The sequence below is a fragment of the Bidens hawaiensis genome, unplaced genomic scaffold (assembly GCF_021521415.1).
Source record: "Bidens hawaiensis isolate Kalapana, Puna unplaced genomic scaffold, B.hawaiensis_p1.1 tig00025522_1, whole genome shotgun sequence".
Classification (NCBI taxonomy): Eukaryota; Viridiplantae; Streptophyta; class Magnoliopsida; order Asterales; family Asteraceae; genus Bidens; species Bidens hawaiensis.
Window position 1 is genome coordinate 206,686 of NW_027494075.1, and position 12,601 is coordinate 219,286.

Consider the following 12,601-nt stretch of genomic DNA (forward strand, 5'->3'; position numbering starts at 1 on the left):
GATTGAACTATTGAAAGACATAATTTCTTTTTATTTTATGTGACACTCCGTAAAACATGTTATTTCCATTGAATAGTCTAAACATGTTTATGTTACTTTAGTTCTCGAATGATTAAAATTTCTTGAGTTTAATCACAAGAAGTCTAGTATAAGGCTGGATATGCACAATTCATTTCATTCAAGTAGTTAATTTTTATTACTCGGGCATTCGGACTTATTCGACGGTTACAGACATTGGTGATATTTTTTAGATGACTCGATTACATATATAGACGAACTAGGATATTTGAATTCGATATATTATACGATTATATTTTATACTTGTAAAAAAAATATTCAAGCGTCGAATATGAAACAAATTTCGAGCGTTATTATTTATTTTAGAATCCTATGCAGTGTTCCATCACCATATATGTATATATATAGACACAGACACACACAAACGAGCGAGCGTTTAAGGCTAATGTTTAACGTCTAATCTTCATGGAACACCAACTAAGTTATCTAGTCTTGCTTCTAATGAAATCTAGTTAGCTTGTACTAATACTAATCAAGAAAATATCTTTGTAAGACAAAAACACCCACTTTAGTCAAATGAAAGTCTTTTCACTCCAAGATCCATCACCCTAACATGCATCATTTTACAAAACACATTTCTCAAGTACAACCATACAAAAATAAAAGAAAATAAAACCAAAAAAAAAATAAATAAATCAAATCATTCACCTTGCCTGCCATCTCTCTTGGCCGAGGGGTTCTACCCACCCCAAAGTAGGTTTATGACAAACTTCACTTGCACACTCAACCTAGATCTTGTCATGTTGGTTAAACAAACAAGTCATGAAACCATGCTTCTTCATGGTTATTACTTATAAGGAGACTTTTAAATGAGAACAATATTATAACACCCAACCATATATAAGAAAAGAACTCAATCTTGTTACCTATTATACGGCCTACCCCGATCGGAGTCTGTCACCACCGGTAAACCACCTCCCCTCCTTCATGGCTACAACCCGACACAACCTCGAGACACCACCAACCAACAAACTCTCTCGCTCCATCTCCATTACATCGTAACGTCACCGCAACACCACTGCAATACATCACCGTCAAGCCGCCACCACCAACAAGTTCCTCCACCGTTCAGCAGCCACCGCAAACCACCACCTCGAGACCACCGTCATCAACCGTCGCCTTCTCTCTCTCAAAAATCTCTCCATGTATACATGCACACTTACGTATTCTCTCTCTCTCTCGCTGTGTTAACACCACCAGTACCACCACTAACACCCACCCAAACACCAACCCGCCACCACCAGCTCCGGTGTTCACGACAACCCACAAAACCATCACCGCCACTGTCCTCTTCCTCATGGCAGCAGCTGCACCACTCACACCACCACCATAACATCATCACAACCCGAGATACCTCTGCGGTCCGTTATTAGACCCAAACCCGGTTCGAATCATTCTTCGGTCTCTTCCCATAAACCAAACCGCCGTGCCCGTCACTAGCTCCCAAGCTACAACAGGGATTTGGAATGAACCTCGCGAAGTGGAGCATGCACAAGCCTTGTGGTCTCATTAATCCATAGTCATAATTCTAGAACTAAGTGAGCTAAAACTCATCTCTAAACTATCTTTATATTTTTATAAAGTTATGTTTATGCTAGCTCTAACACCCAAAGATCAAGATACACATTAAGGAAATGTAAAGTTGTGTTAATGATATCTTGAGAAGGTTTAGATATAGATGAATAAGACTAATAAAGTGGGTTGTGTTTAAAACTTGGTTAAAAAGACATCATATGTCTAGACACTAAACTTTTTAATGACTAAACATCTTGTTTAAGAGATTTCGATGACAAAATATGTTTAGACGAGTATACACGATTTCAATACAAAATAAAAGTATTTTTTTAGTTCAAATACATTTTATAAATTTAAGTAAGTTAAGATGGATTTTATGAGTTTTGAATATGACTTTGAATAAAAACTATATAAAAATATTCATTGAAAGCCACAAAACGTAAATATTATTAACGACAAAGAAACGAAGAAACTAACTAAATGAAACATGTGTGGAATGGAGAAAACGATATTTTGTGTCAAAACGGTGATTTTTACTTAAACAATTATTTTGGAAAATATATATGAGTTAGACGTAAAAATAAATGTATTTACGAACTAAACGACGGAAAAGGTATATAAACCAACTTAGAGATTTTCAAACGAAAATAAAATGATATTGTAGTTTACTAAAATATTAATCGCAACTTAAAGAAATATTACTCATAAATAAATATATAATTTTAGCATATATTTATTTAGCACTCGACCAAACGAATGGTTTATAATTTAATGAAACTGACACTAATAAGGATTATATTCTTAATATTCATATAAGTATATAAATATTTACTTTCAAAGAGAATACAAAACCTTATCACCAACGGATCATTCGGAAATCAAATGAAACGTCTTGTTGGTGAAAGCATCCAACACAAATGTAATAAACGAACCGTCTGGTTGGGGAAAGCAACCGACACAAATGTAATAAACGAAACGTCTGGTTGGTGAAAGCAACCGATACAAAAAAAATTAATAAACGAAACGTCTGGTTGGTGAAAGCAACCGACACAAATATAATAAACGAAATGGCTAGTTGGGTGAAAGCGACTAGCATAAACCGACTTGCAAGTCGATAACGTTAACTAACTGACCTTACGCGTTTAGGACGTGTGAAGGCAGCGGACCCAGGTCCAAACTGAAATTGCTAACGAATTGAACACTGAACGTACGAGGTGAGTTTCACTAACCCCTTTTATTGTTTTACCGTTTTATTGTTTTATAAATCCGGGGTGGAAAACATACACAACTGCTTTTATATACGATATTTAGAAACAAAACACCAATCCTTATGCGAACATGAGTTGAACTATGCAGTGCTATAAGTCCCTTGCTTATATACTATAACCATTAGCTAACGGAGTTAGCCACAGGAATATACGGATAGTACTATTGACGTTGACATTTCCCCCTATTTTAGGTTAGTCGCTCTAACCTCCGATATTGCATCGAAACAGGGTGCGTATATTCCATCTATGAGATTTGAACAGGGCAAAAAGGATTTAGCTAGTCTACGGAGGATTTAGCTAGTCTACGGAGGATCATTGTATTTGTTTCAACAGATTATCATATACTTATTTGTGAACTGATTCAATGCTTTATGAATAACGCGATTTCATATCGAGTCTCAAAACCTGTGAACTCACCAACCATTGTGTTGACTTTTTAAAACGTATGTTTTTCAGGGAATTAACAAGCACTTAAGGAATCATGAAGACGGGACCTCAAGGCATAATTAGGATACCTTTTGGAGGGGTTTCGCTTGTATACCCCTATTGATATTTGGGGTCATATACGAGAAATCCCAGTTTTATCTTAAACTAATTTATTTAAAAACATGTTATGGTTTATAAACACTTTTTAAAACTATTGGTATCCTAATGCTACTATGTTGGCGATAATCATATGCTTACGGTATACATGACGTCACGTACCCGCGTTTCCGTTTTGGCGGGGTGTGACAGATTGGTATCAGAGATATTAGTTATAGCGAACTAGAAGGTCTAGACTATAACTGGTGACTCGTAAATGCTTTCTATGCATGCATACACATTTTCATAATCTATATTACATTGTACGGATATCGTTGTAACATGAATTTCGTCCTCATCCACTCACATTGTCTGTTTCCTGACACCATAACCATTAGTATCTTGATCGCCGCCACTTCATGAGTTTTGGCACGCTAGTCCTTGTAACCGCACCAACCAACCATGTCGACAAGCAATGGCACCCGCACTCTAATGGTGACTTGTGAAAGTATTCCTAACCGCCTGGATCCTGGATGACTCCGCAACCTCAATATACCTTTGAGTATACTTACCGGAAACTCCAGTAATGGGAGTACCAAATTAATACAATGCTATCGTAAAGAGGTAATGACAAAGAAACGTTCCACGAGACTATGTTACGGAACTAGAAAATCGGGTACACGACCGTATGGTTCGCCTGCAATACTTGTGGTCGTATACCAACCAATAGAAACCCGCGTCAATATCTATTTGAATCTTACTTGAAGACATAGAAGCTAACAGACGCGAATGTGAAGACTATTCCTACGGCATTCAAACTGAATCATTCATGTAACATCCAGTCTTGAGGATGCATTTAAATGGACTTTTCCATATCATTATATCTCGTACAACTTCAGCATGCGATAATGTGACTAAATGGACGCTTCGTTTCCCTTAATTGTAAGCTTGAATATGGAAGACACTTGGGTAACCATGCATAGCATATTATCATTACGGGTGCACACGTAATCATAATGTGTAATGCATGAGAATCCTAGTGAAAGCTATAGCTCAAGCAAGGGTTCAAATTATTCAAAATCCATAATTTCGTTAATCAAGATTCTCTCTCCAAGTAAAAACAACGTTCGTAGGGAACCATGACGACGCTCTACGATATCTTGATCTATCATCACTGATTCGGAATGTTTGGCATTTCATTCCGTTAATGTAGCCTGCCAAAACTCAGTATTATCAACAACATAACTTGCCACGTACTCTATTAAGATTATTCCTCTATTTTCGAGTCTCTATACCCAAGCCGATGTCAAAAATCATTTGTGGCGTATTATTATGTTGTGAAGTAACGGTAAAAAAAAAAATTCTCTCGTAACCTGTGCCTCCATTATCTGCTATATGTGTTTCTTATTATGCCACATATCAAATGGTGACTCCACTACCTCACTCTATTCGACATTTATTAAAGATTTCTAGTAATCTTACTCTAAATTGAGAAACTCAACTTCTTTGTAGCCAATGTGTTGTATGACACAGTACAACATAAATTTTCTCGCTACATTTGTAAGTGGAATCTTACCCTTTGAAGTAAAACTTTTCGCTCACACTTCTTAGTATATTTGCCGTAGATGGAACCCTCTGGGCATGTGAATCATTACCAACGTTGTTCGCATATGCCTAAAAGTTCGTATGTACCTTGCTTTCTTTAGAGCATTTTACCATGTGTTGAACTATCTTAATACACACATGTTGTCTCATTCGTCTTACGCGTTACGTCGATTACTTTCGTTTCTTTCTTGACGAATGTCGTTTGCAACATGTTCTTGTGTTTGTCGCCATTCCTCCAACGTTCTTTAACCACTTATTTAAAGGTGTTAATCGTCTAAACAACATTGTGAATTACAATCATCGATAAATTGCTTCATTCGTTATAATAATAAGAACCACCATATGTTATTGCGGAAATTGCTAAGTGGCCATAGCTAATTTGGACATGAAATGATTACATCCTCCGATGATTATCAAGTTTTTACGTATCAAGCTCATCTATTTTTCTCCTGTGAATTTTTGGTCATGATTTTTCCTAAAATTAAGCCTAACTATTCTTACGTTGATCTTTTTATGTGTCGTTTAAGTTCTAAACACATTAACAAATTCTTAGTCTTATTCAAGAGTTCGAACTATTTTAATACCAAGAAATTCCTAAATGAAACTTCCATGGATAATTTTATTCTAACATATTCATGCTCTTACGTTCACGTAATGTTTATGTAAACACCCAAGTTTCCGAACTTTTTATAAAGGATTCACATAAACATATTTAATGACTTGATTTGGAGAAAATATGCATCAGTGACCTAATTGAAACACTTTTGAAAGTTGGTTACTATTTTATGAAATTTTCCTAAAAAAAGTGACCTAATTAAAACACTTTTGAAAGTTGTTACTATTCTACGAAAATTTTTCAAAAAAAATAGGTGTCACATGAGAAGTCAACAACTCCGCATGTGACAATATAAATAAATAACGAGTGGATCTCGTGCGAGAGATAGAGATAGAGATGGAGATGGAGGCGTTGACGAAGAAGAAATGGGGGTTCCGGGCAAACTCAGAGCTTAGCATGTCATCGGACAACACGGTTCGAGCCGTCCTGTACATGCTCCTCTCCAAAATCAACCAGTCTGAGCCACGACCCGTCATTCCTCTCGGCCACGGCGACCCCTCTGCTTTCCCCTGCTTCCGTACTGCCCAGGTTGCACAAGATGCCGTCGTTGATTCCATTCGCTCTGCCAAGTTTAATGGCTATGGACCCACTGTTGGCATTCTCCCTGCTAGAAGGTTAAATTAAATTAAATGTCTCTTACCAGCTTATTAGTTATTTTGCAGTTACTCATTGTCCATTTCAATCATGCCCTGCAATTGTTCGACTAAAAGTCTCTGCCTTTTTTATCTGGAAAAGTTCTACCAATGGCCATCCTTTGATTGATTGTATATAAATAAATATGTGATTAAATAATTAAATAGTATCTAGTATGACTATATAAAATTTATAATAAATGAATATATGTGTAAATTATTATAATAAAATTATACAATAATTATTAATAAATAATGCATAAGCCAAGCTTAAGCTTGAAACACTACTCACGACTGAGCTTGAGCTTTAGATATACTACTCTAAACGAGCCAAGCTTGAGCTCAAGCACTCTTTAAGTAAAATAACCCTCAAGTGTGTTTCTTGTACTTCAAGCAGCAAAAATGTTTTGACTTTATATTTTAACAAGCAATGGATTATGGATCAGTAATATGTGGCGAAATTATGATATCTGTATTCTTTTACATTACAGGGCTGTTGCAGAATACCTTTCTAAAGATCTCCCGTATGAACTATCGGCAGATGATGTGTTCTTGACACTCGGTTGCACACAAGCGATTCAAACCATGGTTACCGTGCTCGCTAACCCAGAGGCCAACATCCTACTTCCTAAACCCGGGTTCCCATATTATGAAGCAATTGCTAAATCATGCCATTTGGAAGTTCGCCACTTTGACCTTCTTCCTGACCACGACTGGGAAGTTGACCTTGATTCGGTCAATGCCCTTGCAGATGAAAACACGGTTGCTATGGTTATTATTAATCCTGGAAACCCTTGTGGCAATGTTTACACTCGCCAACATCTTCAGAAGGTGCCAAAAATTCGCTCTTTCTATGTATTAAACAAATGGTCCTTATTTGTTTGACCATTTGGTCCCTGATTTAGAAAGTTTTGAACTTAGTCCAAACATGCGTGAGAGGGTTGCACTTTTAGTCCCACAATTAATCCCAGATCCGAAAAGTGATGTCATGTACCATTCATGTGAGGGTATTTTTGCCTTTTCAAATTTGGAATACTAATAAAATATTCTGTCAAACTCCAGAACTTGAGTTCATCACTTTTCTGTTAAAAGCATCCTTTCAAATTTGATAACACACAATTACCGCCACATGAATGACAAGTGACATCACTTTTCCGTTAAAAACTAGTTGAGATCAACGGTGGGGACAACACATGCAACCCTCTCACAAATGTTTAGACTAAGTTTGCAACTTTTAAACACCAAACTTGTAATATGGTTAAACCACAAGGAGTATTTGCGCATTTTTCTCGTTTTATTGTATTTGATTGTATCTTTGGGCTGTTAATTAGGTTGCTGAGACTGCTAATAAGCTTGGGATATTAGTAATTTCTGATGAAGTTTATGATCATCTTGCATTTGGGAAAAACCCGTTTGTTCCAATGGGAACCTTTGCATCAATAACACCAATAATCACACTCGGTTCGATTTCAAAAAGGTGGATTGTGCCTGGTTGGAGGCTCGGGTGGGTTGTCATTAATGATCCGAAAGGCATCCTTAAACAACACGGGGTGCGTTCTCTTATATTTTTCGTATTAGCCTTGTAATCGTACCTTTCGTTTAACTTTAGCCGAACAAACTATCAAGCACGGACATTTAAACAAACGGGGTTTTCTCGTTCGTGTTTGTTCGTGAAAAGAATGAACATCTTCGTAACATCATCGTGTTCATTTGTTAATGATATAAGCAAACGAACATAACTAAGCTAAAACCAATAAAAGTAAATGTGAACAACAATTTATGGGGACGAAAAAGCTAATATAGTTAGACTCAATTGTAATCGGTAATATATATATTTCTAAACTACACTAAATGGTATTGGGTTTAAAAACTTTAAATGAATATATAAACGAACGTAAACAACAAATATGTAACTAACATAAATTCATAATTGAACGTAAACGAACGTTCACAAACATAATTGAACTAACGAGGCATGTGTTCATGTTCATTCGTTGAACTAAATGAACAAAAAGCTTTTTCATGTTCGCTCGTTTATTAGATAAATGAACATAAACAAACTTCCAGCAGAACGTTTCATGAACTGTTCCTTAAACATTCGGTTCATTTACAAGCCTATCTAGTAAGCAAATGGAAACATAACTATTAATAAAACTTGATCATTTTTTACAGATCATTGACTGCATTACAGCATACCTCAATTTATCACCAGACGCCCCAACTTTTGTTCAGGTTCGTTTATTTCTAACATTTGTAAAGTAGTCATTTTATATAATCTTGGCTACATGAGTTTGTTTAATGCACACAGGGTGCGGTTCCTGATATTCTTGCGAAAACAAAAGACGATTTCTTTAAAAAAATTGTTGGTATAATAAAGGATTGTGCAAATATCTGTCATGAGGGTATTCAAGATGTTCTTGGTGTAATTTGCCCTAGTAAGCCTGAAGGGTCTATGTTTGTTATGGTGAGGACACATATGCACAACTATCTTGAAAGCCTTTGTGTAAATTCTTACTTGTGGTTTATGTTTGAAGGTGAAACTAGATCTGTCAGTGTTTGATAATATTAAGGATGATGTGGATTTTTGTGTCAAGCTTGCTCAAGAAGAATCAGTTATAATTCTTCCAGGTAAGATGAAAAATCGAGCGTTGATGTTTGGCTAAATGATTCGAGCTGAACACGAGCTTGTCTAAGTTTAAGGTCGGCTTGTTTCACGCTCGATGTTAAAGATAAGTTTGGCTCGTTTGTTATTTAGATATATATTCTATTTGTATACTTATGAAAATTAATATTATATGTATTTATAATCATACATATAATATATTTCATTTAGTTCTTTTTATCATAATTAATGTGCAAATTAATAAGTTTTATATTATACACTTTGGGTGGTGACTTCTGACCTGTTTTCATTTTATCTAATATTTTCTTTATTTTACCCGTTTAACCCATTAGAGATAACATATAACCGGGATGAACCCATTATAATATATTCATCTCTTGTTTCTCCTTCAGGTATAAGTGTAGGAATGAACAATTGGCTAAGGGTAACATATGCTATTGAGCCTTCTGCTCTTGAAGAAGGCATCAGGAGGCTCAAAGTTTTTTGTGAAAGGCATTCCAAGAAACCGTAAATTCAAGCATTAAGCTGTCGTTTGATCATCTCGTGTGATCGATCCTCTTCACTTTCACAAAACGATCGTCAACTGCTCGTTGGATCATACATCTACAATTTCTTGAATAAATTCCCGAGGAAGGATTGCAATAACGTCCGGGATTGTGTTTTGTGATCATATTTTGAATCTTCAATTGCTATTATTTGAAATACAGCATTTGTAGTTATTACTTTACTTTTTGTCAATTATCTTCAATTGGGATCATTGTATAATTTTATGTTTAAAGATGTTTAATCTTCAAAATAAGTGAAGGGGCTAAAATATTGTGTTGAAATTATTATATCTATAATTCTTTTCCAGTTTTTAATTGGTATATCACCATGGTAAATCTGCACTTTGGCATGCATACTAAACATTACAACCTCCAAACTTATATACATTGACGTTACGAATGCAGACTATTTTATGGTCCGGCCTAATGTTTATAGGCTTTGTTGTATGGGCTGTATTAGTATGAATATGATGTATATGCAACTATGTCAAACAAATGAATTTACTCTCTCTAATTCTAACAATTGAGTTATTATATAGGGTTAGGTTATAGGAAGTATACTTTTTGTAGGAAAGATAAGAAGTAATATTGTCCATTGATTTTGAATATAGAGGGTTGAGATTAGTTTAGGAGGAAATCAAGTGTGAACATAAGGTAAAGGGCATAAAAATAATAACACATTTGTTGACTTTCTCTCTTCACATGCAAGACACATGCCAAATTCTCCAATCACTTTTTTTTAAGACGTTTTTATTGAAAAACAAATTCACCATAATAACGAGTGTTTTTTTATCTTTTATATGAGTACCATATTGTAATATAAAAATTAAAAAAAATTAGTGGGTTTTCTACAAATTGTGTTTTACCGAATTGTGTTTTACAAAATTGTGTTATACAATAGTATTTTTCATTGTATTTTTTTTTCATTGTGTTATTTACATTGTGTCATACAATTGTGTTTTTTATTGTGTTTTTATCATTGTGTTTTTTTTCATAGTGTATTTTTCCATTATGTTTTTTTCATTGTGTTTTTCATAGTGTTTTTCATTGTGTTTTTTCGGACTTTTCCGGCGAGGTGGTGGCGGTGGGCGGTGGAGTGGTGGTGGTTGTAAGAGATGAGTGAAGATGTAATTGGGTTTTATGTAAGTGGGTTTCGGAAATTAATTTAAGTGGGTTTTGAGATTAAAGTAAATGGGTTTTGATATTAAAGTATTTGACTAAAATACCCTTCTTTCTAGCCTTATTAGGAAAATCAAACTTCTTATATATTATAGTTGGGACCATTAAAAACTAATATACCAAAAAATAAAAATAAAATCATAAGCTAATTAAAAGTATGTCAGTACATGGACAAAATTAAATCTATAATTATTATATCATGGGTGATCATAAAAAGAAGCAAAACCCTAAAAAAGAAAAAAGAAATAGATTTTTTTACATTTAAATCTAGACTTTCATATGATTACACTATAGATAAACTGAATATAAGATGTTTTCCATAATTGTAATAAACATGAATTTCAAAGGTATATATTTTCTTCAAATTCTTTGAAAATGTGTTTTATAAATGTTGTTGAGAGGCCCATGATTCTCACATTCTTCATCCTCAAATCATTTTAGTGATAATTTGTGTCATGTCATAAATTTTTATATTTAAATTTTTATATCTAACTTGATGACATTATCTAGATGTTCTTTAAAAGATGATCATACAACAGTTTTTGGAAGAGTTCTTTTAAATAAAAATACTCTAATTCTACTTCCAACTGCCTAAAACATTCTCTATTAGACTACCTTAAACCAATAAGTGTACCAATAAGTATAAATCTCAAGATAATTTTGTTCATTGTTATGCATAAAAGAGAATTTTGGTGTTTTGTTTGGTTCACACCTTATGCGCCAGGAAAATTTTTCTGATATTTTGATTTTCGCATATTCCTATTTAGCTCTAAATAATTCATTGCCTTTTAAATATCTCAAATCCAAATCCAATAAATTAGGGGTTGCAAATGTGACCCATAGGTTGAATGAGTTGTAATAAAATGTATATAATGGGTCAGAATGGGTCAAGCTAAAAAAAGAAAAGGATATAAACGAGTCAAAACAGATTGACATTTCTTGAGTTTTTATTTTATTTTTTTATTTTCTTTATGGAACGAGAAAAATAGAGGAAACTTTTTAGTTTTTTTATTTTTGATTTATATTTTGAGTTATGATTTTTTAATTATCTTTTTGAATATTTTTAGTGAGTGATTTTTGAAATCTCAACCCATTTTGACCCATTTAAAAAATCCCCCATTAAAAAATTCAAAAAAAAAAAAATAATTAAACTGCGCAAACAACACACCCCGCGTAAATTAGGAAAATAAAAACTATAACTAAACTAAACTAAAACAAAGAAATCAACTAGAAAACACTAAACGCACTAACTCCCCGGCAACGGCGCCATTTTGATGACCGTCGTTTGAGTCATGCAAAAACCTAATTAACCTAAGTAGCTAGGGTAAGTCAGGTATCGTATTCACCAGGAGTATGTGATCAATGTACGCACAATCGATTCCTAAAATTATGAAGTAGCTAAGAAGAGTGCTGATCATACTAGCGAAGAGTTGGTTTTAATAATAAGCAAACAGATTAAACAAAGTTCAATCAATAAACAAGAAAAACCATATCCGGGTTTCAAGTATGTAACAAAATAGTGTGTTGAGTCAGATATTTGCAAAGGAAGATTGGAATCTTCTCAACCTCCTCAAAGAAACGGCTAGGTATGGACTACGAGCAAGCTTGGACGTTCGAGCATGGTTTTACTACTTCGAGCACGATGTCTTATGGCTATAAGACTATCTTCTGGAATTTCTTCTAAGTGTTGAAGGCTTCGAGCAAGCTACACTTCATCAAGAAAGAATGTTCTTCATCGAGTATGGATTGCCAATCGAGCAAACAACTTGATCAATCCAGCTTAAACCAAGTGTTCCGAGCACATTGGTGGGTCGAACATGGATTCAATAAAGAAATATCTAAAATGCTCTAAGTATAGACTTCGAGCATGGTTCAGTCCCGAGCAAGCTTCACATCCGAGTATGTTGAAGATTGTTCTCAACAAGTCACTAAGGCAGGATTGAAGGGATCTAGAAGAACATGCTTGCTCGAGAGACTTAATTTTAACGCCTGTAAATTTTCGTTAAAAGGACTAATGC

General features: G+C 34.5%; 1 protein-coding gene across 1 annotated transcript; it reads left to right on the forward strand.

The window, feature by feature from the left end:
- Positions 1 to 5,934: 5,934 nt before the first annotated feature.
- Positions 5,935 to 9,637, forward strand: LOC143571696 (tyrosine aminotransferase-like). Its single transcript, XM_077057058.1, has 7 exons — positions 5,935 to 6,218; positions 6,728 to 7,067; positions 7,568 to 7,786; positions 8,409 to 8,468; positions 8,545 to 8,700; positions 8,771 to 8,864; positions 9,252 to 9,637. Exons 1-7 carry the CDS (start codon positions 5,941 to 5,943, stop codon positions 9,368 to 9,370), a joined length of 1,266 nt encoding a protein of 421 aa, XP_076913173.1. The 5' UTR covers positions 5,935 to 5,940; the 3' UTR covers positions 9,371 to 9,637.
- Positions 9,638 to 12,601: the final 2,964 nt, after the last annotated feature.

Excerpts from the sequence above, each read along its gene's own strand:
- LOC143571696 (XM_077057058.1), top strand. The coding sequence starts at position 5,941 with ATGGAGATGGAGGCGTTGACGAAGAAGAAATGGGGGTTCCGGGCAAAC. Across the intron at positions 7,068-7,567 it reads CTCGCCAACATCTTCAGAAG|GTTGCTGAGACTGCTAATAA; the intron begins GTGCCAAAAATT and ends GCTGTTAATTAG. Across the intron at positions 8,469-8,544 it reads ACGCCCCAACTTTTGTTCAG|GGTGCGGTTCCTGATATTCT; the intron begins GTTCGTTTATTT and ends TAATGCACACAG.